At 49.3% G+C, this 25,629-nt stretch overlaps 11 protein-coding genes across 11 annotated transcripts; 6 read left to right on the plus strand and 5 right to left on the minus strand.

The window, feature by feature from the left end:
- Positions 1–852: 852 nt before the first annotated feature.
- On the minus strand, positions 853–2,611 carry LY89DRAFT_780739 (DUF1769-domain-containing protein). The gene is made up of 3 exons (XM_018222412.1): positions 2,279–2,611; positions 1,534–2,204; positions 853–1,424 (listed from the first exon to the last, which is right to left on the minus strand). The coding sequence occupies exons 1-3, from the start codon at positions 2,417–2,419 to the stop codon at positions 1,127–1,129; spliced, it is 1,110 nt and encodes a 369-aa protein (XP_018073082.1). The 5' UTR covers positions 2,420–2,611; the 3' UTR covers positions 853–1,126.
- Positions 2,612–2,883: 272 nt separating this feature from the next.
- Positions 2,884–4,954, minus strand: LY89DRAFT_503558 (uncharacterized protein). Its single transcript, XM_018207986.1, has 3 exons — positions 4,446–4,954; positions 3,119–4,345; positions 2,884–3,066 (listed from the first exon to the last, which is right to left on the minus strand). Exons 1-3 carry the CDS (start codon positions 4,666–4,668, stop codon positions 2,906–2,908), a joined length of 1,611 nt encoding a protein of 536 aa, XP_018073083.1. The 5' UTR covers positions 4,669–4,954; the 3' UTR covers positions 2,884–2,905.
- A 765-nt stretch (positions 4,955–5,719) lies between these two features.
- LY89DRAFT_503574 (uncharacterized protein) lies at positions 5,720–6,513 on the plus strand. The gene has a single exon (XM_018207987.1). It carries the CDS (start codon positions 5,917–5,919, stop codon positions 6,331–6,333), a length of 417 nt encoding a protein of 138 aa, XP_018073084.1. The 5' UTR covers positions 5,720–5,916; the 3' UTR covers positions 6,334–6,513.
- Positions 6,514–6,607: 94 nt separating this feature from the next.
- Positions 6,608–7,773, plus strand: LY89DRAFT_582240 (uncharacterized protein; the record flags this gene model as incomplete). Its single annotated transcript, XM_018209153.1, has 4 exons — positions 6,608–6,728; positions 7,265–7,300; positions 7,405–7,470; positions 7,583–7,773. The coding sequence occupies 4 exons, from the start codon at positions 6,608–6,610 to the stop codon at positions 7,771–7,773; spliced, it is 414 nt and encodes a 137-aa protein (XP_018073085.1).
- A 78-nt stretch (positions 7,774–7,851) lies between these two features.
- LY89DRAFT_613780 (transcription elongation factor Spt5) lies at positions 7,852–11,566 on the minus strand. The gene is made up of 3 exons (XM_018210669.1): positions 11,071–11,566; positions 8,718–10,986; positions 7,852–8,670 (listed from the first exon to the last, which is right to left on the minus strand). The coding sequence occupies exons 1-3, from the start codon at positions 11,401–11,403 to the stop codon at positions 8,015–8,017; spliced, it is 3,258 nt and encodes a 1,085-aa protein (XP_018073086.1). The 5' UTR covers positions 11,404–11,566; the 3' UTR covers positions 7,852–8,014.
- Positions 11,567–11,845: 279 nt separating this feature from the next.
- LY89DRAFT_683624 (zeta-crystallin) lies at positions 11,846–13,179 on the plus strand. Its single transcript, XM_018214735.1, has 3 exons — positions 11,846–12,650; positions 12,751–12,879; positions 12,929–13,179. Exons 1-3 carry the CDS (start codon positions 12,036–12,038, stop codon positions 13,148–13,150), a joined length of 966 nt encoding a protein of 321 aa, XP_018073087.1. The 5' UTR covers positions 11,846–12,035; the 3' UTR covers positions 13,151–13,179.
- A 187-nt stretch (positions 13,180–13,366) lies between these two features.
- On the minus strand, positions 13,367–15,724 carry LY89DRAFT_643179 (WD40 repeat-like protein). Its single transcript, XM_018211789.1, has 3 exons — positions 14,718–15,724; positions 14,024–14,633; positions 13,367–13,978 (listed from the first exon to the last, which is right to left on the minus strand). Exons 1-3 carry the CDS (start codon positions 15,714–15,716, stop codon positions 13,485–13,487), a joined length of 2,103 nt encoding a protein of 700 aa, XP_018073088.1. The 5' UTR covers positions 15,717–15,724; the 3' UTR covers positions 13,367–13,484.
- Positions 15,725–15,831: 107 nt separating this feature from the next.
- On the plus strand, positions 15,832–17,512 carry LY89DRAFT_503669 (uncharacterized protein). Its single transcript, XM_018207988.1, has one exon. The coding sequence runs from the start codon at positions 16,101–16,103 to the stop codon at positions 17,334–17,336; it is 1,236 nt and encodes a 411-aa protein (XP_018073089.1). The 5' UTR covers positions 15,832–16,100; the 3' UTR covers positions 17,337–17,512.
- Positions 17,513–19,039: 1,527 nt separating this feature from the next.
- Positions 19,040–21,422, plus strand: LY89DRAFT_732284 (uncharacterized protein; the record flags this gene model as incomplete). The annotated part of the gene is made up of 5 exons (XM_018219666.1): positions 19,040–19,468; positions 19,522–19,693; positions 19,744–20,620; positions 20,779–21,253; positions 21,378–21,422. 5 exons carry the CDS (start codon positions 19,040–19,042, stop codon positions 21,420–21,422), a joined length of 1,998 nt encoding a protein of 665 aa, XP_018073090.1.
- A 246-nt stretch (positions 21,423–21,668) lies between these two features.
- On the minus strand, positions 21,669–22,631 carry LY89DRAFT_582420 (NAD(P)-binding protein; the record flags this gene model as incomplete). Its single annotated transcript, XM_018209168.1, has 2 exons — positions 21,669–22,395; positions 22,447–22,631. 2 exons carry the CDS (start codon positions 22,629–22,631, stop codon positions 21,669–21,671), a joined length of 912 nt encoding a protein of 303 aa, XP_018073091.1.
- A 443-nt stretch (positions 22,632–23,074) lies between these two features.
- On the plus strand, positions 23,075–25,542 carry LY89DRAFT_503937 (uncharacterized protein). Its single transcript, XM_018207991.1, has one exon. The coding sequence runs from the start codon at positions 23,503–23,505 to the stop codon at positions 25,273–25,275; it is 1,773 nt and encodes a 590-aa protein (XP_018073092.1). The 5' UTR covers positions 23,075–23,502; the 3' UTR covers positions 25,276–25,542.
- The last annotated feature ends 87 nt before the right edge of the window (positions 25,543–25,629 follow it).

Here is a 25,629-nt window from a genome sequence, read left to right on the forward strand (position 1 = left end):
TAGGCGAATTGGGTTTGGGGTGAAACGGAAGGCGGGGGCCATTCTTCTCTCTATCATACAGACAGACAAGCAAGAGGTTTCGGAATGCAACCGGAATTTCAGACAGAATCTTTCTTTGCAAAATTTGGACTTGTGCTATGCTGTCACTTTTTTTCTCCACCTTGTCTCGTTCGTTCGTTCGTTATCCTTCAGACCGAGGTGCGAGAGCGGAGCCGGGAATACCCGGTATGCACGTGAGGATGAGGTAAGTGTTTTACAGGCGTCCTTCTTGTTATATCCATTTGTTGGATGTAAGAAGTCTTATCTTCATTCAAGTGTCTATGATATTCATTGTCCAAAAAGTCCCTGTACATCAAACTTCCATCATATAGCACCTCCAAAAACATATATCCACTTTGTCAAACAAGTGTGATAACTTTTCTTCTAATTTCTCAACCAGCACGCTACATTCGAGTGCCTAGCATGAGAATACTTTTCCAGAAAAAGATAGATTGCAATAGCATTAGTCAATGTCAAACAAGTCGTCAGAAGAGCAATACTGTGCATGGAGGTAGTGATATCAAGCGGTCTCGATCACCTAGGAAGGTCTCTGAGCTTCAGGTCAATAAAACAGAGATCATCCATTTCGTTTTCATGCCCTGCGTATTCCCCGTGAGAGTGACCTATCAGTGAGTTTTGTACGAGCGGAACAAGGTTTTCTATTGTCGATTGCAGTATTAACAGTACAAGACTAGATAGGTAGTGGGGAGGTTGGTTGGTTAGCTTTTCTGGTGCATATTCATACGCTTCCAAATGATGAAATGTGAGAAGACTCGGTTGAGGTGCAATGTTGAGTTGGAAGAAATACATGCATGGAGATATAGCAAGCAATCCTTTCCAGTGGGTTCAGAAAGAGCTATTCCTGCAATGCATCTATACTCGTCTCATCTATGGAGATCTCTATGTGCTTTATGTGCCGTCGTCTGTTATCATACAATATTTCTATCCTCCTGCCAGTAAGACGCCTTGTTGCCCCTTCCATCCGTCCATCCAGTTATAAAGTCCCATCCGTGTATCTCGAGAATCAAGAATTGAGTACCATCCCATCCCATCCATCCCATCCCAGCCATACTCCCAAAACACCCCTCTAATCAACATCATCATCCCCATTTCCCCCTACCTCCACCTTCTTCTCCTTCCCCTCATCCCCATCACTCCTCTCATCCTCCTCCTCTTCCTCCCCACTACTCTCCTCGCCCTCCCCATCCGTCCCAAAAATGGCCCGTCGATGCCTCTCCCTCTCCCCCTCCCCCAACAACGCAATCGGCTTCCCACCCTCAACACCATCCTTCACGACCCCATCCTCCCCCACATCCTCCTTCAGATACAGCGTGAACAGCACGACCAGCAGCACCTCGTCCGTCTTGCGGTTCTTGAGCACATATCTTAGGGTGTGTGAGCGTTTCTGCTCTTTTCTAATATCTCGCATTTTCAGAAAACAAGGGGAAGAAAAGGGGACAGCGGGATGGGGGGATGGGGGGATGCAAAACGTACCGGAGGCCTTGTCCGTCCCAGTATTTCATGATCGGGAGGGTGAAGCCTGGGAGGCGGAGTGCGAAATCTGTGTTTTTTCCTTTCTTAATTTCCGGATTTCGGGAAGGAAGGGGGCAAGGGAAAGAATGGGAAAGGGAAATACCATTAAAATCCAAATAAGGATTAAAGAAATCAACCCCATAACACCGTCCCTGCTCCCACGTCCACGACTTCCTATTCTCCTCGCCCAAAAACCACTTCTTCCTGCCCGCTTCGCTATCAGGGACGCCCTTCTCGTGTCTAACCTCCATCCCCTCTTCACTCCCGCCCTCCTCCCACACTTTCTCCTCCCCTCCATCCTCTCCCTCTTTCTCTCCTTTCTCATCAGATTTTCCCCCAACCCACAAAGCATTAACCGAACTCCCCGCGGCCCCATAAAGATACGGCTTATCGGCATACACATCGCCATCCAGCCCCGGATCAACAACCCACTTCACGATCTTAAACGCGGTCCCAAACCCGGGTGGGAGTCGATCGCGGATCGGATGGTCGAAATCATTGCCAAACACTAAATCATCGCCGTTGACGTCCTCGTTCAGGGTGAAGGCGAAGGAGATGCTGTATTGGTCTTTAGGGTGTTGGGTGAAGTAGGGCGAGGTGGCGGGGGAGGTGGGGGGGAGGCCGCGGTATTGCTTTTGTGGTGTTAGTGAAAGAAGGGAAGAAGAGGGAGAGGGGGGGGAGGAGGGAGGGGAAAAGAGGGACGTACGGCGATTCGCACGTTGAGGGATGCGATGAGGTGGGGGCTGGTTATGGTGATTGGGGTAGGTTGGTTGACGGGGACGATTTGGTGGTGTTTTATATCGTAGGAGGAACCGGCTGTTACTTGGAGGATGTAATTGTGTGCCATCTTTTCTGCTTCGTACTCGAACTCGAGTTTGCTCGCGTGCTCTCCTTGTTGGTAATGAGGAGGGACTCGAATTCAGGAAGAGTTTCGGAATTTCTCTGCTGGGTAGAGAATGGGGATTTGAGAAATTCAGACGGAAAGTAGCGAAAGAATGAACAACAGAAGAAGGAAAGGAAGAGTAGCGGAGACGTCACTCCGGACGCAGCGCAGGTAATTTTTATTTTGCCGCGTACAGACGGGGATCGTCGAAGGCGGTGACGTAGCCGAAGTGACCCCTGCATGTGACATTCACATCTGTTGACGAGTGGAAGATGACCACGCATTTATCTGGTCTGCTGGCAAGAGACTGAGCCATATAGTATTAAGTATCAATTCTACCTATGCTAATGACAGCAAATTATGTATGTATGTACGCAGCTCCATCGCTATGCAAATATCTGTGTGAAGCAAAATCTTCATCCCCATTCCTAATATCAAACAGCGGTTCCCCTACTTATTGACAGGCTTCGGCGTTGGCAGAGGATCATTCGCAGGATCGATGAATTTGTCCAGATCAACTCGTTCGTAGAAGCTAATATGACCGAACCCAACCCAGTACTGAGCCAATCTATCATGTGAGATCATGATCAGTTGACTCTCGATGTATTTGTCTGTTTGAAAAGTCAGCCTGATTCACCACTATTGAGACCGGAGGAGACTTACCATTCCTAAACATCCTCACGGCAATATGACCCCTACTCTGTACGATTCTCGCGCCCTTGAACCGGGCATCGTTTGCTTTCCTCACTAATCCCTTCTTCGAGATATCGTCCGCGATGAAAGTGTACTCTCCCCTCGGTACATTTGGATCTCCAGTCAGTTTGATAGCTTCCAGGCTTCCCCTATAAATCCTCTCTTCTCGCTTCCTACTTTCCCATTCCTCAACCGTCTCGTCTTCTCCTCGAACCACGCTACTTTCATCGAAAGGCGTCTCGTTATCCGGTTGATTCATAAGAAGGAATTCGCAGCCATGACCACTGTAATCCCCGACCCAGATGCCCCGGAAAGGTTTCTCTTCTGTAGGCGTGTAGAGCTTCGGATCCAGGGTTGCGTAGGTGTAGACTTCCTCTCCGATATGCATGCCTGGATTTCTCGAACGTGGTCCCATCTCCATCCACTTCCTAATCCTGAAAGCTTGATTACTGACCTGTGAGCGCGTCGTTGGTCTGCTGTCTACACCCGCAACGCTTTCCTGGTTGGCATTCCTAACTCGGTGACGAGCTGGAATCGTAGATGGTGGCCATAGAACCATGTTCGAAGTCGGAACCACTGGGCTCGTGAGCGAGAATTCCGAGAATACTCCAGAGATATCTGGCGCCTCGTTGAGGCCCATGCGAATCTTCCTATTAAACCTATTCTCTGAAGTCTTTGGCAGAGGCCGTCGAGCATTGAGCTGTAATACAGGAACATCCTTATGCAGTCGACATTCCGGAGTGAAAGAATGGATGAGAACCTCGTCGTCAATTTCCCACGGGACGAATGAAGGCGGATCCCGTTCGGCGATCAGTTGATATCCTTCAATACAGCCGCGAGTATCAGGATTACCCGATCGACCATTCGGATTGAAACGGGTAATTATGATTTTCCCCGTCAAGAAGTAGTCGCTGAACCAGATCTTGTACTTGGTCAAGAACCAATGCGGATCATGCGACATGTAGAGCTCTCGAAACGTGCTGCACGGGGACGGCGAAGTGAGCTTTACCCCTGGTACGTTCTCTTGGACGTGGCGTTGCCATACTAGGTCTGACTTGGACGACGAAGCCAGACGACGACAGGTTGCGGAGGTGGCGACAACATCGAGAGGACTTAGGAACGAGAGAATGTGATCAATCAACTCGAGTGGTAAGGCCAGAAGATAGCTTGGTCTATTTGACTCTGGTTTGACCGAACCTGGAGGTGAAGATGGTCAGTCAGACAATTGAAGACCCAAGTGAAGTACACATCGATTTGACAGCCGAGAACCGACGGCGAAGTAAATACCTTCACATACCTGGCAAAGGACATGATGGTGAGCTGGGCAGTGGAGTTCCTTCTCTCGATACGTTGATAAGATTCCTCTGTTGCAATTCCTCGATTGCGGGCATCTGTACGGGAACGGATTCGACCAAATTGATACTGTCCTCGATCCCCGCATCCACTCTTCCATGCAGCCACTCGTAATCATTATCCATCGGATAGGGATCCTCACTGGAAGAAGAAGAAGCAGAAGCCATGGTGTCGTCCCAAGCCGTGGCCAAAGATGGAACCTGGAGTGAGCGTGGAGACTCGACAGAGTGGCCACCCCGTCGATATTGGACGGCTAGATGTAATCGATAGTAGATAGATAGCTCGCGGTTTTAGAATCCAGTCCAGATCTAAGCTTTAAGCTTGAGGCGACGAAATGCCCTAGTGTCGAGTCTGTTCCCCACCCGAGCTGTCTCCTAAAATCTGCATGCACGCACGGCTTCCTTTCACAATCGCGAATCTCGAATCCCGTTTCGTTTCGTTTCGTTTCGTGTCGTGTCGTGTGTGATGTCGGGGTGGTATCTGGTATCTGGTATCTTCCCGGTATCTGGTACTCGTCCTCGAGTAGGAACAGTGTGGGTGAGTCTCCGTCACGCCCCTCACTCGACTCAACAACGACGCCACCCCACTATCCAGATCCCCAAAATGTGGAGTCCTGGACGATGCAAAGAAGAACCGCTCGCTGTCTTATAACGAACAAACAAACAAACAAACAAACAAACGAACGAACGAAGGAACGAAGGAACGCACGCACGCACAATACTGGTACTGTACCATCGCTCTCACGCTGACGACTGGTGTATGTTTTGTGCCTCTTCCCGCGTGGTGGAGCTTCCTATTGCGGTGCAGGTGGTTGTGTGGTGGTGGTGGTTTGTTCGTGCGGCAGTTACGGGTCGGCTACTCAGCGATGCAATGCACTGATCTAGCGGCTTGACTCGAGATTCTGGGACTCTGGGACCGCCACTGAGAAGGAAGCAGCCCAGCCCAGCCCCAGCCCAGCCCATACCATATCACAATTCTGGATCCTGATCCGTCCCTGTCCCTCCTCTCCTCCTCACGCATGCAATGCAATTCAATGCCTCGGCCGATCACTCAATGCAACAATCATTCTCAACCGCGCTCATTGGATGGGCCCGCGCAATGCGTAGATTGGTTGATTTAGCAAGAAGTCACGGCCCTGCAAGATGCAAGATGCGAATTGTTTACAATATAATTCGGTCGTGATAGGCAGGTGAAAGAGTGGGTTGAAATTCAGATTCTCACTCACTACAGTACTGTACTCTACACTTACCGGATTGCTGCTGTACCGGGGAATAGGAAGAAAAGTTAATCAATCCCGCAATCAATCTCAATCTCAGCACAGACCGCAGAAGAAAAAGCATTGTTCACGTCGCCCAACGTGGGACGAAGATACAGTAAGTACTTACAAGGATATTAGGACACTGACCCTAGGTACGATGGACAATTTGCAACCACCTGATCTGCAAATCTCCATCATCCCACGACATCCAGATGTACAATATCCCCACTATCGAAAGCAAAAAAAAAAAAACTTTTCATCTCTTCTCTTTTCATGCTGCATAACACATCACATCACATCACACACATCCTCCCCGTCCGACATCGCTACCCCCCCCCCAGCCCAGCCCTCTCCTCTTCTGGCCGTCGACCGTCGAGCGTTGTTGCCCGGGACTCGGGTCGGGCTGCCCACCAACCTCCACCTTTCCATCTGCAAGAGCGTGAGCACGGAACGCTGGACGGTCAGTGGGACCTCGTGGCCATGGGCAGGGAATCGCATCCTCTTTTTTTTTTTTTTGGTGTTTGCGCCTTTGATTTTTTTTGGTTTGTTTTGTGGATTGGACCCTCATATATGATTAAGATGTGATGTTGCGATGTGAGACATACCCGCATCCCAAAGCTGCGGTTCTGGGATTCGGGGATCAATGTGTGACCGAACGCCTCTTATTTGGTTCGATGGCTCGTAGGCTGGTTAGTGGTGACGTAGCGTCATCATAAATACTACTTACTTACTTCCTCGAAACTCAAAATCAATAATACAGCGGTTCTGTAAATCAAATCAAATCAAATCAACGCAATATTCAAATGTCCTCCCTCCTCCCCATAATCAAAGACCTGGTCCCCATGATAATGCAGCCGCCCGTCCACGTAACGAAGAGCAGCGAGCTGGACGCCGGCACGGGCGGCCAGACCGAGGGCATGCTGAGGATGGGTGCTATTGTGGGGAGGTCGGACAAGATTTGTGCTTCTGGTATGTTGGGTTCTATATTTTTAGTTCCCATTCTTGTGTAAGGAGGGAAGGGTGGGTTGGTTGTACTTGTGTTTTTGGTGTTACTGCGGGAGCGCTTGTTGTTGTCTGTTGTATCCTGCGGGAGCGCTTGTTTGTTGTTGTCTGTTGTATTGGTAAGATTACTCCGTCTGCATGCAGTTTTACTTCGAGAGGAGGGAGGGTGTAATGTTTGCACTCGGAGTTCGAGTACAGCAGTACGAAGTAAAGTAAAGTTACACTTGAGAGTGCAAACAAGCATTCTTCTCCCAGTGCACTCGGAGTTCGAGTCCAGTACAGTAAAGTAAAGTTACACATCGGCAAACAAACATCTCGTCTCACAACACCACCGCTTAATCCTGCACTCGCGAGAGACAACCTCCTTTTTGCATTCCCGCACAAAGTTACACCTCCCTCGGCTACTCACTCCCTATTCCCTTTTCTCCCCTAACCCCCTCTCACCACAACCATTTTCCCCCAATACGTTCATTCAAACACAACACTAACAAACAACCCAACAGTAATGCTAGCAAAACCACACACCTCCTCCGCCGTCCGTATGTCTCCCTTCCCTCCCCTCCCCTTTCCCCTTCTCCATTCCCCTTTCTTACCTTACTTACTCTATATATCTCTCATCATCTAACAACACCTGGAACACCAGACCACCACGGCGAACAAGACACCATCGTCTACGCCGCCTCGGGCCACGGCTCCATCGTCTCGGAAGGTGGGAAGAAACGGTACATACATATGCCCTTTTCCCTATCCTTCCTTCCCCTCTCTTCCCTTTCTCCCCTCCTCCTTCTTTCCTACCCACAACCCTCAAACAAACGAAGAAGCTGAAAGAAAGGGGAAAAAAAGACAACCCCTCTCCCCCGGCGACTTCGCCCTAATCCCCGCCTGGACCGAGCACCAAGAGATCAACGACTCCGACTCGGACGTAACCTGGATCATTACCCGGAGCGGCGGCGAGCCCGTGGTTGTTAATCTTGAGGGGTGGGGTGGGGGTGTGAAAATCATGAAGTCATAAATAGGTAAGAGAGTGTAGAGAAAAGGGTTGGAATGGAATGTAAGAAAGGGAATGTGAAACGTGTAAAGAAAGGCATTGATTGCTTCTTCATTGAAATTGCTTGCTTGCTTGCTAAACGCCATCCATGCGAAATCTAAATACCTTACTTACAAGCCACTTTTTCTTTCTCTCCTTTGATTCCGTTTTAAGACAAAGTAGAAAGAAAGAAAGAAATTAAACCTCCAACCATATCCATCCCTCTTCAGTCCACATACCTCGGTCCGTCATCTTGCCAATTCGCAGCTGGAGTTTCGGGCATACCGTATGCGCCAGGGGTTGGTGCTGCATAGTATTGCTGCGCACCAGGTGTCGGGGCATCCATTGCTTGCGGAGTAGGGGCTCCCCATCCGCCTCCCCATCCTGGAGCTGGAGTTGGGGCCGCGGCGGGGGTAGGCGCGTTGTATGGTGCTGGCGTGGGTGCAGAGTAGGCTCCTGGGGTTGGGGCGTTCATTGCAGCCGGTGTGGGAGCAGACATGTGAGCGCCTGGGGTTGGTGCATCGTATGCATTTGATCCCCAATTGTTGGCTGGTGGGGGAGCGTTCCAGTTGTCGTTAGAGGCGGCTTGTGGTTGGTAGGCTGGTGTCTTTGCTCCAGAGCCCCAGGCATCTCCACTGCCAGTATAGCCAGGAGTCTTTGAGCCTGCGTTGAAACCATCTTGTTGTTGTTGAAGACCATAAGCGGGAGTCTTGGCTCCTGATGACCAGGCAGGTGTTCGGTTTCCGGCTCCGTAGGCTGTTCGGCTACCATCGTAAGGATTAACAGTGCGTGAACCATCTGCTGCCCATCCTGGGGTTCTTCCACCATCACCAGATGCTTTCCAAGCAGGTGTACGGCCACCATTTGCTCCAGCAGCAGGTGCTAGTATCTAATTAGTAAGAGCCAAACAAAGAAGCAAATAAACTCACTTCTTGAAGTACCCCATGCCGGAGTCCTCTCGGTTCCACTAGCTGGCATTGGAGTACGGCCTCCATCCCATCCACCGGGAGTAGCACTTCCCAAACCTCCACGCCCACCACGAGGAGTATATGAACCACCTCTGGACCCACCATGGCCACCTCTCGATAGCGGGTCAATACTCTGTCCAGTAAGACGATCCTTGAATCCTAGAGCATCCTTTGGCACGTTGACGGTCTTGCTCTTCGTATGTAATTCAACACGAGCATTTGTATCTGTAGTCTCCTTGACAATACCGAGCAAGCCCTTGTAAGGACCCTTTCGGATAGTGACAGTTTGACCAATGGAGCGGTCCCTACCAAAAGTTTTTGGTGGGGCCATATCGCCATTTGTTCCAGTATTTCGCTTCATCGCCGGGTTCATTGAGTTGAGATCAGGTCCTGTAGCTGTGACCAAACGACCGCCTTTGGCAGATACAGTTGCTACCGTCGTAGTTCGGGTAACAAAAACACCAGCATTTTCGCTTTGAGCAGCATTTCGCAAGAATAGATATGCTCTGTGAATGTGAATGATCTTGCCAGATCTGCTCTCACCCCCTTGCTCCTTGACAACATCGTCGAGTCTAATCTCGGATCCGTTCTTGTCAGTTGCAACGGCATGTTTTCGCTTCTCCAGCTTGTTTGAGATTTGCGATGGCAAGACCGTTCGAGTTTGGCTGTTCTGGTCAAGCACAACCAGTGATTCTCGATCAACCTTCACAACGCAAGCAACAGTCGAAGGGTCCAATTGAACCAGGTCCCACAACTCATATTGTCCCAAAGATCCACTGCCACCTGAATCGCTGGCCTCTCGCAAATCTTTGCTGAATACTGTGACTTCGGTATTGCCTTGATCGGTCAAGAGAGTAACTCGGTCATCAGAAATCTTGACAACCATGCCCACTTCGTCTCGGAATCTGCTACCACCAATGACTTTGACGTGGTCACCCTCCTTGAATCGCTTTCGAAGACCCTTCACAGGAACTTCGATGGTTTGTCCGCGAAGGTCACCCTCAGAAACGGCCATGGTAACAATGTCGCCTTGGACCGATACAGCTTTACCCATAACACCCTTTTGCTCGCCTTCGTAGACCTCAATGATGTCTCCTGGGAGGTACGATGCATTTGCGGTGCTGGCTTTGAGACTAGCCGCGAGAGCGTTAAGATCCAGATTCTCGGTGCCATCTTCAGCACCAGAAGCAAATCTAGTCACTTCTTCTAATGTTGGATTGACATCTTTTGTGGCCAACTGTTGAATCTTGACCTCCTTCTCCATGAAACCATTCACATAGTCATCACCCATGTAATTCCATACCTTCGTATCTGAACGTCCCTGTAGGTATTTGGCGTGTCGCTTCTTTGCTTCCACTTCGCTGAAGAGCCGTTGAGGAGGTCTCGGGCCGGCCGTTGCTCGCTTTCTCTTTGCACCAAAAGCATCTTGAGGAGCATTCGCATCGTCGTGTAGACCATAATCCAGCCGAGGCACATATCTGACTCTGACTTCCAATCCACTGTCGGCAACGTCAATAACCTGTGCAAGATCGCCTGCATATTTCGGTGGTCGCTTCAGTCGGACATAGGCTCCAGGCTCCAGAGACGGTGTCTTTGTGACTCTCAAAAGATCCGGCATCTCCTTGATCTCGACTAACAAGCACTTGGTTCGTGGGTAAACATTCATCATGCCATCCAAAGCAGCCATAACATCGGCTTGTCGTTGTGCTTCCACATAGACGAATCCCTTCATGGTAGATGTCGTGCCTCCTCGCTCAAAAGCAGAAGTAATTGCAACCTCTTCTTTAGTGCCCATTCTCTCCTCAATTCGCTTCATGATCGAGAAAACAACCTCTCTCTCTTTTCCTTCCTTACACCTCACAGCCCAAATACTTGGATCATCGACTGAGGGAAGGAGAAGTCGCTTTGGGACCACCGCAGAGTCTCCCATAGCTCTACCCATCCGACTCTTGGGAGCATATCTTTGTCGCAGAATCTCTGCTTGTTTCTCGGCATCCAAACTTGCCTCCATCTCACGTCTCCTATCCAATTCTCTGTGCCGCCTATCATCTCTCTCTCCACCTTCTGGCAAATCTGCCAGATCATCGGGATGCGTATCAGCAATGAAATTGTCCTTGATCTCATTGAGCTCATCCTCATCATCGTCATTCTCGTCTTCGTCCTCGTCGACTTCGGCTTCGACATCGAGGAACTGATTTCGGCGTTCACGTCTCCGCTTTCTGCGATGACCCTAATTCATGTCAGCTTCAATGCCACCTTCTAGGCACCAGAGGCGACTTCCGGCGCCTGGAACAAAGAGCAAGATTGTACTCACTGTGATCTCTTCCTCCTCATCATCCTCATCCTCCTCGTCATCATCGTCATGTGCGCCTGGCGCGGTATCCTCTCCCTCTCCTTCCGCATCTTCATCATCTTCATCGCCATCTTCTTCCACAAGTCTACTCTTAGAGTTGCTCATCTCATCGTCTGATTCATCATCTACTCGTCTCTTGGCTGCCTCATTTCGAATCTGCGCGCCAGCATCGTCGTCGTGATCTGATCCGCCGGCATCTTCGTTGTCCGAGATATCAGCAGGCGCCGGATTGAAATTATCGTCCTCATCCTCGCTGTCATCGAAATGAGCGTTCACCAGATTCGAAGTTGACATGGTGTTGACTTTTGATGAGACGTGGAATGTAGAGGATTGTGGGCGTGGAGAAGTATTTGTAGGCGCAAAAAGCTTTAGGCAACCACTGCTGAGCTTTGGGAAGGTCCTTGAGGAGGGGTCTGAATGGGGAGCAATTCGAGAGCGTAGTTGTGGTGCTTTGAAGGGCAGCCCTTGTTCTTTGCCAGGAGCTCAAAATAGGGATCGCGCGCAGCTAGCGTGACACGTGATCGCAGCCTCACTTCCGCACCCCGGCCCCTCTTTTCGACCAGTAGATGTTCAGGATCTGTTTGGGTTTCAACCTTAAAGTCAGGAATATGAAAGCAATTCTAATAGAAAAATTTGTTGAAGTATGCTCTGATATCTTGTTCACTAGTTGGCTTTCATATGTTGATCATTCTCCAGAATTATGATGAAATAAGATATCCGAGGTTCCTCAGCCTCGTCCTCGAGAAGGAGAAGTACTTGTCAAGATAGCAGCGGCGGGAGTAAATTTTGTTGATCTCTTATATGTGAGTGAAGTCTATTTGTCGATCTTTCCGTTGCTAGCTATTCATTTAAAATACCCCAATTTTCGGCTCAATGTCTGTCTGCTTCACAAATGCACCTTGCTCCTCATACTGAATATAACCCCAATGTTCGTCCACAAAACGTTACTTCAACCAACATTATTTACCCTCAACATCTTGCCCATTCGAAGTCAACAACTCACCACCCACCAGGCCCGAGGTAAACACCAAAACAACCTTACCCTCACCAAACCACCCTTCATCCTCGGCCTCGAATTCTCCGGCACCGTTCTCTCCTCTCCCCCATCCTCCCCTTTCCGCCCTGGAGACCTCGTACTCGGCAACGCCCAAGGTTCCTTTGCATCCCACATCTCCGTCCCTCCCTCCTCTCTGCACCACATCCCACCCACTTTCTCACTCCTCTCCGCCGCTGGCCTCGCAGCCACTGCCCCAGTGAGCTACCGAGCGCTAGTCCTCCGTGGTAAATTGAAGAAGGGGGAAACTGTGCTCGTTCATGCGGCAGCGGGAGCGCTAGGGTTGATGGCTGTTCAGATCGCGACAGCGGTTGGTTGTAGAGTTATTGCTACGGCGGGATCGAAGGAGAAGGTGGATGTTGCGAAGAGGTTTGGTGCTGATGAGGGGCTTGATTATGTCGAGGATGGAGATGAGTGGTGGGAGAGGGTTTTAGAGTTGACGGGTAGAGAAGGAGTGGATGTTGTTTATGATCCTGTGGGACTTGTTGTGAGTATTTTTGAAGTTTCGAGTCTGTGACATCGATCTGAGATATTGAGCGATTGAAAATTTCAGGTTTGAGTAGGGAAATTGAAACTAACTGTTCCAGGACAAAAGCTTGAAATGCCTCAAGCAAAGGGGCCGCATACTAATCATAGGATTCGCAGGCACAGAAGGGAATATTGAAAAGATAGCCATGAACAGAGTTTTACTACGGCAGGCCCAGGTAATAGGCTATGTGAGTTGCCCATATCTACTCTTTTTTTTAATCTTGCTGACCTTGGCAGCGGTTCGGCATGACCGATAGAATAGATCCAGCAGAAACAGCCAAGATCTGGGATGGTTTAAATGAGATGTGTGAACAAGGTCTACTTAGACCAACAGTGTACGAAAAAGAGGAATACGTGGGACTTGAGAGCGTTGTACCAGCGATGAAAGACCTTGCTTCGAGGAAAGTATGGGGAAAGGCTGTGATAAGACTGGATGGTGGAGAACGACCGAAATTATGAAAAAAATAATTGAACATATGCGAATTTCATTTTGAATTCAATTCGAGACCCTGATCTATTCCCAATCCACGATGCTGATGCAGATAGAGTCGTCTTGGACAAATGTCTCATTAACCTTCCTCGACTATGCTTTTGCCCTATGTTACATCGAGCTGATGGGAATATTGCCCCCAAGTTGCTCGAATATTGATGCATCCTCAATTTACCCGAACGCCTGGCTTCATAATGCTAATCGCTCAGCACGATCTATTGTCGCTTCAAGAACTATCATCAAAGCTTGACTGCCCACACCTATTTATAATGTCAGTAAGGCTTCCTATACAGACTGCCAAGGTCATGTAATTTGAGAAATTATACATACCCCACGGCCGCCACTGACTCCCAACCATTCTCCTCCATCATTATTCAGCGCTGAATGCGGTGCCCAGCTCAGGTTGCCTACTTCGTAGTCACATTGCCAGCTAGCAGTTGGTCCACGAGTGTTGTCTGGTACTGGTGCTCCGTTCATGGATTGCCCGGTATTTAATGCACTGTTTTGGTTGAGCAGATCCCAAACAAGCACCAGCGAGTCATCTGCACCAGATGCCAACGTCCCTCTTCGTGATGGCGACCACTCTATGCAATTGACATTTGCAGCATGGCCTCGAAGCTCAAGGAGTGCCTGACCAGGTTGTCTCACATCAAGTATGCGTATTACGTTCGAGTCTTGGGAGAATGTTGCCAACAGATGAGTATCATGAGGCGATGCAGCCAATCGTAATAGCGGGGGCGCATATGACATAGTCTGTTGAGCCAGTGTAGGACTTATTCTGCCTCCCGGACTGCCATCTGGAACGTATTAGCGGTGAAATATCAATCATGTGGTAAGCATACCTTTATCATCCTTGGCTGTAGGCTCATAGATGATAGTGCTGTGTTCTAAGCTTCGTAGATCAAACATCCGTACACTACCATCTGCACCGCAACTGACGAATACATCAACGCTGTTAGCACAGAATCGCACATCGAACACCTCCTTGTCATGTGCAATTAGCTGGGTCTTGGCAGTCAATGTTGGGATGTCCCAGATGGTACAAGTTGTGTCGATACTCGAAGTTATGATCAGACTAGGGGAGACAGTGTTCCAGTCGAGAGAGGTGAGAGGGGCGGTATGCTCTGGTGTCTTTGAGTTCGACAGTAAAGCCAATGGCGTAAGCTTACTTGCAGGCGCATCTCGCCCATGGTTTGCAGATCGTGTTATTGAGTTGCCAGGTGATGCAACTGGTGTTTCTGATGGCAAAGACCATAGCCTGAGATGGTCCCCAGATGTAGCAAGCAGATCGGTAGACTGCTTCTGAGAGGACGGCGGCTCCCATAACAGTCGCGTTACTGGATACGAATGTGTAGCTTCGGCAATCTTTACAAATTCAAGTCCGTATTTCGGCGCTCCTGGGACATAGGACTCGGGTGGGGTAGGAGTGATATGTGAATCTAGAATTTGGATCTTGGAAGTAGTGAGCTTTTATTCTGAGACTGTGGCAATCACAAAAGGTACTAGTACATGGAGGGGTAAGAGAGGGGCACTCACAAAATTATGCCCATCTTCAAGATAGCTTCCGACTGCTACTTTCCCTGCGTCATGATTCTGAGCTGGCCATTTACACCAGTCAAATGCGTATATGGCCCACGGCGCAAGGTAGTTACTATTAGTGGGAACCGCATTCGCACCATCGTATGAATAGGGGTTGGCACCAGGCAAACCGTCAGATAAGCCAGAATCTGCACGGGGTCGTATATCTGCAAGACCAAGTGGGGTATTGGAAACCGTTCTCTGCGAATTTTGGGGGGTATACTTCTGGTTTGTTGGCGAAGCAAAATGGCCTTGATCGCCGCTGGGAGTCGTGGGAGTGAAGGGAGCATAGCCCTGAGAGTCAAAGCCAGCAGCTGGGCTTGATCGCGTGTAATTGTGACTAAGTCCCAGAGCCGAAGATCTTGATGGACTAGAATATTGTTCTTGGGCCATAGCTAGAGGAACTGTCGGTACTACTGGCGCGGTATTGGCAGATAAAGGACCTGGTCGCCCAGGTTGCAGTGAGCCTGGGAGCTGCCCCGCATTCTGGTATTGTGAGGTTTCAGGAGTAGATTGCTCGAGGCTGATTCGGGGCCCGGCGGGTGTGTAGTCTCTGGGCGACAAAGCGCCGCGTTGAGAAGCCATATTCGTTGTATTTGAGGTCAAATGAAGTTCATCTGGATGTCGACGTCTAGGCGTCTCGTACAGCTGTGACTGATTCATGAGCCCGCCCGCAGATGGCGCAGTCGCCGTGGAATTGGAATGTTGCAAAGGAAATGAAGATGGAGCTCCCAGGTGGCCTCCAGCGTTGGTATTTGAGGTCGACGTGCTCGCGGTGGTGACTCGATCAGCGTTGGGCGAGGAAAGCGCGTTCAGGTTCCCAGATGGGGCTCCAAAAGAGCCTAAGTTCTGAGCAGCTTGCAGGAGACCGGAAGCTGTGCCCTGAGGGAGATGCGCATTTTCTGGTTGTGAAGCAGTGTGGGAGTGCGAATGGTGGTGGAAGTTGAAGGGCGGCATTGCACGAGATATTGAGCTGACCTCAAAATGGCTTGGATTGCTGCTTTGTTGGTGTTACTTCACTCGCTACTTCCCCCGGTCACCGTAGACTCCCAGCGCGAGGCTACGGCTACGGCTAGGATACTTTTCTACTCCCACGTCACATTGCCTTTCTCACTCCTTATCAACAAACTATTGCTACTCCAAGTTCGATACTCGATTATACTCCAGTGTTGATCAGTCTATCTGCTGCACAAATTGACTTCTTCTGACGCTGTATTTGGGAGCAAGTGAACATCCATACAACGCGTCCAACATCTCAATTGCTTGCCTAAGAACAATACCCTCTTGACGATCGTGGTACCCAAAACGAGCCACTTCATTGCAACTGCATTCTGATCAAATATGTCTCATCGATCTCATTCTCTTCTTCTTCTGCCTCCTCCACCGTCACCGGTCAGCTCGGCATCCCTGTCGGCGGCATACCGACCGGCAATCACTGCTACTCTCACAAGTCTCAAGAGTATTTCGACAGCTACGGAATTGCTTGTTGTACTACCATGTCCAGCTTTACATCGACCTGGCCAAACTCCTCGTTCTGAGATCTATGTCGAGGCGCAGAAGCTACTTGGTGGAGTGTATAGTCTCATTTGTATTGTGTGTGCAAAGCTGGGTGTCGACGTCGAGACCAGCACGCCTGGATCCGTGGATGTACGTCTTCTACTGCTGGACCATGATCTTTCGCAAACATATGCGAACAATTCTGAGACTGCTTTCAACCCATCCATCTCGGGGCCCATCATTGATCTTCCTACCTTTGCTTATACGCGTCGACACTGGAATATTATTTATTCTGTGGACGGAGAAGAAGGGCAGGCATTACTCGCACAGTACACAAACCTAGCGAATCGAAACAGCCCCCCGCTTTCAGGTCACATGGAAATTGTTGGTGGAGGTGTTAGTCTAGTGCAAAAACAGCCTGTACTCGACACACCAGATCGTCTCGTTACATCAATTCCTCATCATGTTATTGCCGTTGGTGGTACGTTCGATCATCTTCATGCTGGACATAAACTGTTACTCACGGCTACCGCCTTACTTCTTCAGCCACGAGGCTCTTCTTCGCAACCAGAGGGAAGAATAATCGTTGGTATCACGGGCGACGAACTGCTGAAGAACAAAAAACATGCTGAGTATTTGAACAGCTGGAAACAGCGCCAAGAAGATGTAGTCGACTTCCTTCTCTCAGTACTTTTCTTCACTCGTTCAAACCTCAAAGATGGAATGTCTACGCAGTCGTTTGATAAACCTGTTGTCAATGGTCGAGCAATTCACACGAAGCTAGTGGCATCGTCAATTACCATTGAGTGTGTGGAGATCCAGGACCCATTCGGACCTACGATCACGGATGAAAGTATCACTGCGCTTGTAGTGTCTGGTGAGACTAGGTCTGGTGGCCAAGCTGTCAATGACAAGAGGCTCGAGAAAGGCTGGAAAGCTCTCGAAGTCTTCGAGGTTGACGTATTGGACGCGGAGGATGTCGAGAATAGCGGAAGTAATGTGGACGACTTTTCTTCCAAAATCAGCAGCACAGAAATACGTCGGCGACTGGCAGAGGCAGCCCGCTTATCGTCACTGTAGGCATTTGTTGGTGGCGCAATACCATTGCCTCCCCACTGCATCGTACCGTCTATACCTGACCAACCATATCTGCGTTTGGGCAGGTTTTACTCTTCCCGCACAACACTCCCCGAGGACGGTTTGTCTAGCTTTAGGGATGCCCCAGGATTGTACGAATTCCTTGAGAGTAGAGTGCGTATCAAAGTTCTGGTTGAAGGTCATGACGAATATGCTGACGTAGTGTCTAGACATGCATTTTGCTCACAAGGGTGACAAAAGCTGGGTCTGTTGAACTGCAGGTACTCTCTTGCATTCTGGGGAAGTTATGCTGTCGCACCACGGCCACCTTCTTCCCCAACGTCTTTCTCTATGCAAAGGCTTCCGGCGCTGCAGCATTCAGCAAAATGCCGCATTTCTTGCTGATATCTATCCTATTATCACCCCCACCTTTCCAGCTAGATGTGACGAGCACAGCATAATCACTAAAGGGAAGAGTTGCGTCAATTCGGCAACAGCACTATGCATAACATCCATGGGGGTTCCGTTGCAGAATTACGGCACAGAACACTCGGACTCTGCAGCAGACGGGTTGAAGAGCGAAGGATCACAGTAAGACGGCTTCTGGGCAAATGCACGTTAGCGGCGGCCCGTTCCCGGAGCCCTATTTAATCGGGGTGAGGATTTTCAGGCGCGTCGTCGACCAATCATGGGCGAGCATGCGCAGCGGCATGCGATCACCTTTCGCCATTTTGTGCGTCTAACAGCATGAAGCGTTCTTCTCCCGTCTAGCCACGATAACGCACATAACCATTCTGCTCCCCATCTTCCTCGATGCATATCACACGGCGGCTAAGTAGCCAACAGATTGCCGTGATTCGCTAAACCTTGGTGAAGACGGTCGAGACGGAAGACATCCCGCGCATGCGGCCCCCTGTGCAGCCATCGCCTTGAAGACCTTGATGTAGCCATTCACAGATTGAACAGGTCCCGTGACCGTACCCGGTCCCCAAAACTTGCCCCCTGTTCTACGCCAAATTCTCGAGATGCCCAATCACACACACCTGGCCTGCACCAGAGATGGAAACCAGCGAATGACCACGGCACCTCAGTGATCTTCTCCATTCCTGTAGCACCAACCCTCCTTACCGGACGCATTAACACGTCAGTCCTATCGATTCCGGTCGACCAGGATGCAGTGATGTGTGCTGGCATCTCTTAGAATTTTCCTCACCTAGCTGGGATGCGGGTAAAACCTCGACAAACGGCAACCTGACGCCCGAGCATCGATTACCTTGACCAACAGTCAACAGGACCTCGGAGAAGAGGGCCGGCTGTAGAGGAAACCAGATCTACTTCCTCGTTTGCTCCGAATCGACACAATACGATACAGTGCCGCTCGATGTACTCAGTTCTCACTGCTCTGGTGCGTCGCTCTCTTTGAATCTCGGACCTCTGGCTGGCTCTCAAACGTGGGGCACTTAACTTGTTCTTGGCTCCACCGGAACCGAGACTTGTATCTCACTCTCTTCTGAATACTTGTGGTCTGGCCACTGTTCAAGCTTCATAAGAGTCGATCTAGCTGAGCCATCCAACGAGGTGAAAGTACTTCCGGCATGGACTTACATTCAGACAACCCAGACATAGGGGATGAAAACCAACATGAACTTCTTAAAGATCTACCAACATTCAATCATGACGGAATCACAAAAGAAGTCTTGCGCAAAATGCTCAAGCATCTTGTACCGTACGATTGGAGGAAGCTATTAGATGATATCTTCTACAGGATCCTTATGCATCTATCTGAAGCTAACCTTCCACCTCATACTCCTCCACGTACCAATTTTCTCATCTGCTCTCTAGATCCGAGAACACGACCATCGATTCCAGAACACCTTCTCCGTGCCTGCCCTTCAATACCTCGAAAGACTCTTGCTGAGTTCAGCATTTTGAACCGTGGCATTAAACTTAAATACGAAAAGAAGTTCTCTCCGATTACCAAACTCAGTAACGAATTTCTGATGATGATTCTGGATCGCTTGAGTTCCCATTCCAGAGAGTTGGTGAAACCAGACCACAGGGCCAGTCTGTCTGTCGAGAGTTTTGCTCCAATACCACCACAGATTGTCTATGACGCACCCTCGATTGATCACTTTGTATGGATATCCCATATCAACATGTTGACTCCAAGGCTCTAACACAATCACAGAGTCGAACATGCTGGAAGTTTCTGGATCTTGGACGACAGCACTTGTTCGTGCGTATATCTATTCGTTTCTCCTCGGAAGGTTTTGAGAAACTCCGTAATATTGCAATACGACCCCTGTTTGCCTTGAATGTGAAGAAATTCAGTTACAAGATTCCACGCTTTTATAGCCAGGGTAAAATATCTGCATAACTTTTTATCTGACATCAGTAACATGTAAGCTAGACCGAGTCCAATTTGAAAGGCTTCTACGAGAGTTCCGCGAGCCCGTTCAAACGGCATCAATCCAGAATCTTGAGAGAGGAAGAAATCAACAGCGCCAAGAATCGCGACTTACTTCAGAAGACCACAATACAATCATCGAGACGATGTTGAGAGCAGTGGATCAGAGAGAAGTTATCGAGTCTTCCATGGACGAAACCTATCTTGAGTCCGCACTGGCGAAATTTAGAAATCTCCAGCAAGTGAGATTGATGAGGGTTCAAGACAAGGTTGACACTGGATGGGCGCGGTTCCTGAACAGACATCCAAGGTATAGCGACGAATTCGGAGCTGAAGATTGGGCGGTATCCTGCGAACATGCGGCGAAAACCCTTAGCTCTGTGTTAATGAAAACCAACAATCGGCAGCTGGCGCGGTTTTCGAGTCGATTCATGGAACCTCAATTTCCTTTGGTAATTACAGAACCTCTGCGGTTGACAATCACCGCTTTCGCCAAACGATTAAGATACTTAGAGTTGGAATTTGTCGATGAACGGAGCCACCGGCAAGAGAGGATGTCGGAATTGTCCGAGCTATTTGAGACTGTCTTCAATGCAGCAATAAACCTGCAATGTCTGCACATCGGATTTCGGTATCGTACTTCAGCACCCCTTCGCTTACTGCTCCACGAAGTACGTTTCCGTGAGCTCAAACATATTGGACTGCATATGTGGACTTTAGACAGCGATGAACTGATCGAGTTGCTTCGAAGACACCAAGGCCTTCGATCGATTCGGCTAAGACACATCTCGTTAAAGCAATCTCTAGATGAAAAGAATTGGACAAAAGTACTTCAGTTCATTCGATCCACATTTCCCAATCTAAAATGGATTAGTCTCCGGTTCGTCTGTCCCTTACTTGTCTTTAAATGACCCTTCCTACAGCTTCATGCTGTGCGATCGCAGAAGCTAGAGCATGAAGGCGGACAAAGTTTCACACAATAGCTCTGGGAGAATATCTGTGTGATTAGAAATACTTGCTAATTCGTTGAAACATAAGAGGTATCGGATATAATCTGAATACTAGTGCTACAACGCATCCTATGGGAGGGTTGAATTTTGCCCCTGCATTCCAACCACATCCTCTGACTGGGAACAATGATAGCGATAACGATAGTGTTCTTAGTAATTTTGCTACCAACGAGATAGGAGAGAGTGATGAAGATGAGACTACATCACAGCAACACGAAGACAGCGATCATGAATCTGCCAGCGATCAGCACGATACGGATGGGCCGGGAGAAACAGAGGCTGACGATAACCATGACGACAATGATAGCGACCTTGAGGAGGAGCATCACGACTTGTCTTTCGAGCATGGCTTCACTGCCGAAGAGTCACTTCTCGCAAATTATCCTCCACGCACGGAATCAGAGACGAGTCTACAATGCGAATGTTGGGAATACGGCTGGGACCTTCTGGATGACGATGGTGTCTCTGTGACTGAAGACCAGTGGAGAAAATGGCAGAAATGGGTAATTCAAAGTTCCCTTTTTGGTTGAAGATATTCAGGGATCTGAGCTCGCGCTACTTTTTGGAGGAAGCTTGACTCCAACGATCTCTGATATCCTAGCGTAATCCATACTGATTTCTCGATAGGTGGAGAAGTCTTGTGCCATACATGATACCCGGCCGCACACGTAGACGATCTTCTCTCATCAGATTGTATCTCTATTAGCTATGGCTAAAGGATCATCCGCGCTGATGAGTGGCGGCTCGAGACCTTTTGCCTTCAAAATAACTCTTAGCTATGGATTATTTGCCCTCCGTCGACAATCTGTGAAAGGTTAGCAGAACGACCTCATATATCAGGTCTTAGACAGGAAGGGACTTGGAGGTCTTACAATATCGGTACCTAAAAAACGAGAGTCAGTGTTATTGAATGAAGGACTACACGAATCGAAAGGAGAAGCACACACCATTGATATACGTTCCCGCATTGCTAGACAATAAAATTACCGCTCCAGTCAACTCACTGGGTACTCCCAACCTCCCACTCGGATTTCTCTCTTTCCACATTTGCTTAGACTTCTCAATCCCGTCTCCTTCATTCAAAATCGTATCCATATACCCAGGAGAGATCGAGTTAACTCTAATTCCATACCTAGCCCACTCCGTCGCCAAACAATTCTTCAACGTCAACACGGCCGCTTTACTCACATTATAAGCTGCCTGCGGTTGAGGATAATTAACCATATGCCCCGAAATCGACGCTACAAACGTAATACTTCCCCTAGTCCCCTGCTTAACCATCTGCTTTGCCGCGGCCTGAGCCACCAAAAAGTTCCCCGTGGTATTAACATCAATCGTCTTCCTAAACTGCTGACTCGTCATCTCCAACGCATGGTAGCAACCCACCACACCCGCAAAACACAGCAGGATATCGACCGAGCCGAGTATCTCAGCAGTACTTTCCACGGCGTGGGAAACGGCCACGTCGTCAGTGATGTCTACTTTCATGGCGTGGATCTTGGAGGACGGAAACTCGGCGCTGAGAGCGTCGAGTTTGGGCTGTGCTTGAGTGGGGTTGACGTCGAAGATCATGAGGTTTTGGAGGCCGTGTTCCAAGAGTGCTTTGGCGGCTTCGAAACCGAGGGTTCCGGCTCCTCCTGTTACGCTGTGGGGATTGTTAGTTGGTTGGGCTTGTGGGGGAAGGGGGAGGAGGTACATGGCGTTTCCTGTGACGCTGAATCTGAGTTGGGCTCGCTGAGCGGGTGTGAGGTGGGAGGGTGCTGGTTCTGGAGGTGCGGTCATGGAGGAAGAATCCCCGGTGCTGAAGACCATTTCTGGGAGGACTCGAGATGTTAGGTCATCTCGGTCTGTCTTTCCCGTGGAGGTCGCTGACGGAGCCATGGTTCTTAGAGAAACGATAGAGGAAGACGATGGAGTTTGGTCTAATTTCAGAGTGGACAGAATTTCTCGGAGCGGGAAATTTCAGACAAAGTGAGGTCGATTCTGTATATAATATGAACACAGAGAATACTTGGTCTTCTATTCAGATGTTGCTAACAGAGACGGCTTAGAGCTACTGTGTAAATGTGCAGCAGAAATGAGATTTCAAGAAGACATACAAGGTACTTGTTATGTACTCAAGCTGGAAGACTTTATATACTTCTCAGATGATCAGAACGCTTGTTCTCACACGGAGGACGGTCGCCCGAACCATGACCCGCAACTTTTGGACCAAAGAACTCCGGCACACTTACTTAAAGCTTAGAAAGGAGCTGTAGTCAAGTAGGTAAGCCGAGAAATGTGGAATACCTACCACATTTATAAATGTCTTGATACTTCGAAGACAGTGAGAAAAGAAGAAACTGAGATTTGTTTTTCGATGTCCTGGCCAGTGCCACGCTTGTGAATAACGTCCATGCTCAAGCTTCAGCTTCAAACAATTTGAAAGCTTCATGCTGTGCCTCACCACACCACCTGAAAGTCTTTTACTGGGACTACTACACCCATTTCGAACTCTATACAGGGTCTAACACTGGGCGCCTGATGCAAATGTCTTGTCACAAGAGCTTCGTTGCCAAATGACCATCCCTTCATAAGCATGTGAACAGAGCTACCTAATCCGGCAACCACCGACTTTCAAAACATTCACAGTTCGCATTCCTCAGCTTTTGACTCACGAAACTTGACATTATGCTGTATATGAGATAGGACACCAGTCTTCAACTCGCAGGTTACGCAAGGTCCACAAACTACTCCAAGCCTTCGTAACACCATGTCCCGCTCATCCTTCTTCCGCCCTGCCTCACACGACCAAAATCCCCTCCTACCACAATACCTCGACAGCGAACCTGCCTCCTCGTCCTCAGATCCCAAAGCGATATCGATATCGATGCGAGACCTCTCTCCCGTCTCCCCCGAACCGCTCTTCCAATCCACCTACCACGACGAAAGCGAACGAGCAGCCTCACCCTCTCCACCGCCCTCTTTCTACCGCGCACAGAACGATGACACGGAACACAGCAGCGCGAACCTGCGTACAACCGCTAGTCTAAGTCCCTCACCATCAAGGACGAAGGCTAGGAGGATACAATTCTCTGCGCCGCCTCCGCCGATTGCAAGTACGGTCTTGCTTCCGCCGAGGAGTCCTTCGAATTCCTCATCGCAGGGCACGAAATCTGGGAACGGAAGAGAGAGCGTACATGGCACAACATCGGGGATTCTGGCTTCGAGGAGGGCGAGGGTAGGTGCGCCGGTTGATCCTTTGCTTGCGCTTGAGAGGAGGGAGAAAGCTATACAGGATGAGCTTCAGGAGTTACTCGATGCACAGAGCGCGGGCCTGATCATGGGTTTTGGTGGAGGAGGTGGGGAGACACATGAGGGTGGAAGTGATGCTGGCTCAAGCACGCCTACGACGAGAAGTCTGGCTAGGAGCGGTAATACTGGGAAAGGAGGGGGAATTGTGCCAGTTCGTCAACCGAAGAGGAAGGTTGTGGGGTTGAGAGGGGCGCGGAGAGCGTTGTTGAGGGATATGCGGGCCCTGGTACAAGTCAAGAATGAGGAAATGGAGATACTGTCCGAAGAGATTGAGAAGAGACAGGTTGTTCTTGCGAGAACGGACGGGTACGAGAAGAGGATCAAGGAGAACAGACATCAGTTAAGCGGGTACAGTGGTGCAGGAGGAGACGATTCAGGAGAAGGAGAAGGTGGTGGAGAAGAGGCGATGGAAATTGCTGAGCTGCGGACAGAGGAGCGAGCAGTTGAGAACGAGATCAGAGAAATGGAAGATCGGTTGGCACAAATGAAGGCCAGGCATCGATGGCTCGGGGATAGGATACGAGAAGGTATCAATAGAAGAGAAGCAAGGCTGAGTAGCTATCGTGGTGCTCTGCGAGAAGTCGAAACGGAAGCGAAGGAGTTTCTCAAAAGACCACCGATTAGTGTCTCCATAGTCATGGGCAACGAAGAAGGATTTTACGCATTACCTGCCAATAGAAGAACATTGGGCATGGCCAAGGAGTGGTGGAATAAAGAGATTACCTTACTGGCAGCCCGGGAAGACGAGGTCGACAAGGAGAAATCCGCTCTCGAAGAAGGCGCGCAGACATGGGAAGAAAGTATTAAAGTTGTCATGGCGTTCGAGGACGATTTACGAACACAAATGTCGTCAAATGATGCGAACAATGTTGATATGCTACGAACACAAATCGAGAAGATGGGCAATGTCATACAGAGGCTTTCAGATACATTACAAACAGCGGAAGGTCGAGGATGGAATCTGCTGATTTGTGCTATCGGAGCAGAGCTAGAAGCTTTCAAGCAAGGAGAGGCCATACTTCAAGGTGCCTTGGCAGCTTCGAGGGCTGAGAATGGAGATAGTCATGATGAACAAGACGACGGGCCTAGTAGCAGTCTGACGAATGGCCTTGACGAGATGGCAGCGCAGCCGCTGAGAATCGAGAGTCTGGAGAGAGAAGAGGGCGAGGATGACGGTCCAAATTTGGCGGAATTAATGGTCGACAAGACAGTCGATGATGATACGAGTTGAATGCAGCGTTGTTTATGATACCAAGGCGATGATCCCAGCGTTGGCTTCGTTGTGAAAGATCGAAGCAAAGATTGTGCGAATGTCCCACATCTTCATAATGCTTGTTCCTGGTTTATTTTGAGATGTATTTGAGAATGTTGGACATGGCAACAAAACATTATTCCAGGTCGGGTGAATATTTCCTGGGCAGACATTTACTTGATGTTATTGTCTTAAATTTGGCACTCACATCATGTTTCCGTCAATGCGTTATGTCCGCCCCGGCTCCACTGAAGCTCTGCTCCTTGCAAGAACAGATGCTTGAAAAGTACATAGCCAAGACAAGGCTGAAACTATCTTTTCTTGCCCGATCTC

This window comes from Mollisia scopiformis (genome assembly GCF_001500285.1).
Source record: "Mollisia scopiformis unplaced genomic scaffold LY89scaffold_9, whole genome shotgun sequence".
Taxonomy (NCBI): domain Eukaryota; kingdom Fungi; phylum Ascomycota; class Leotiomycetes; order Helotiales; family Mollisiaceae; genus Mollisia; species Mollisia scopiformis.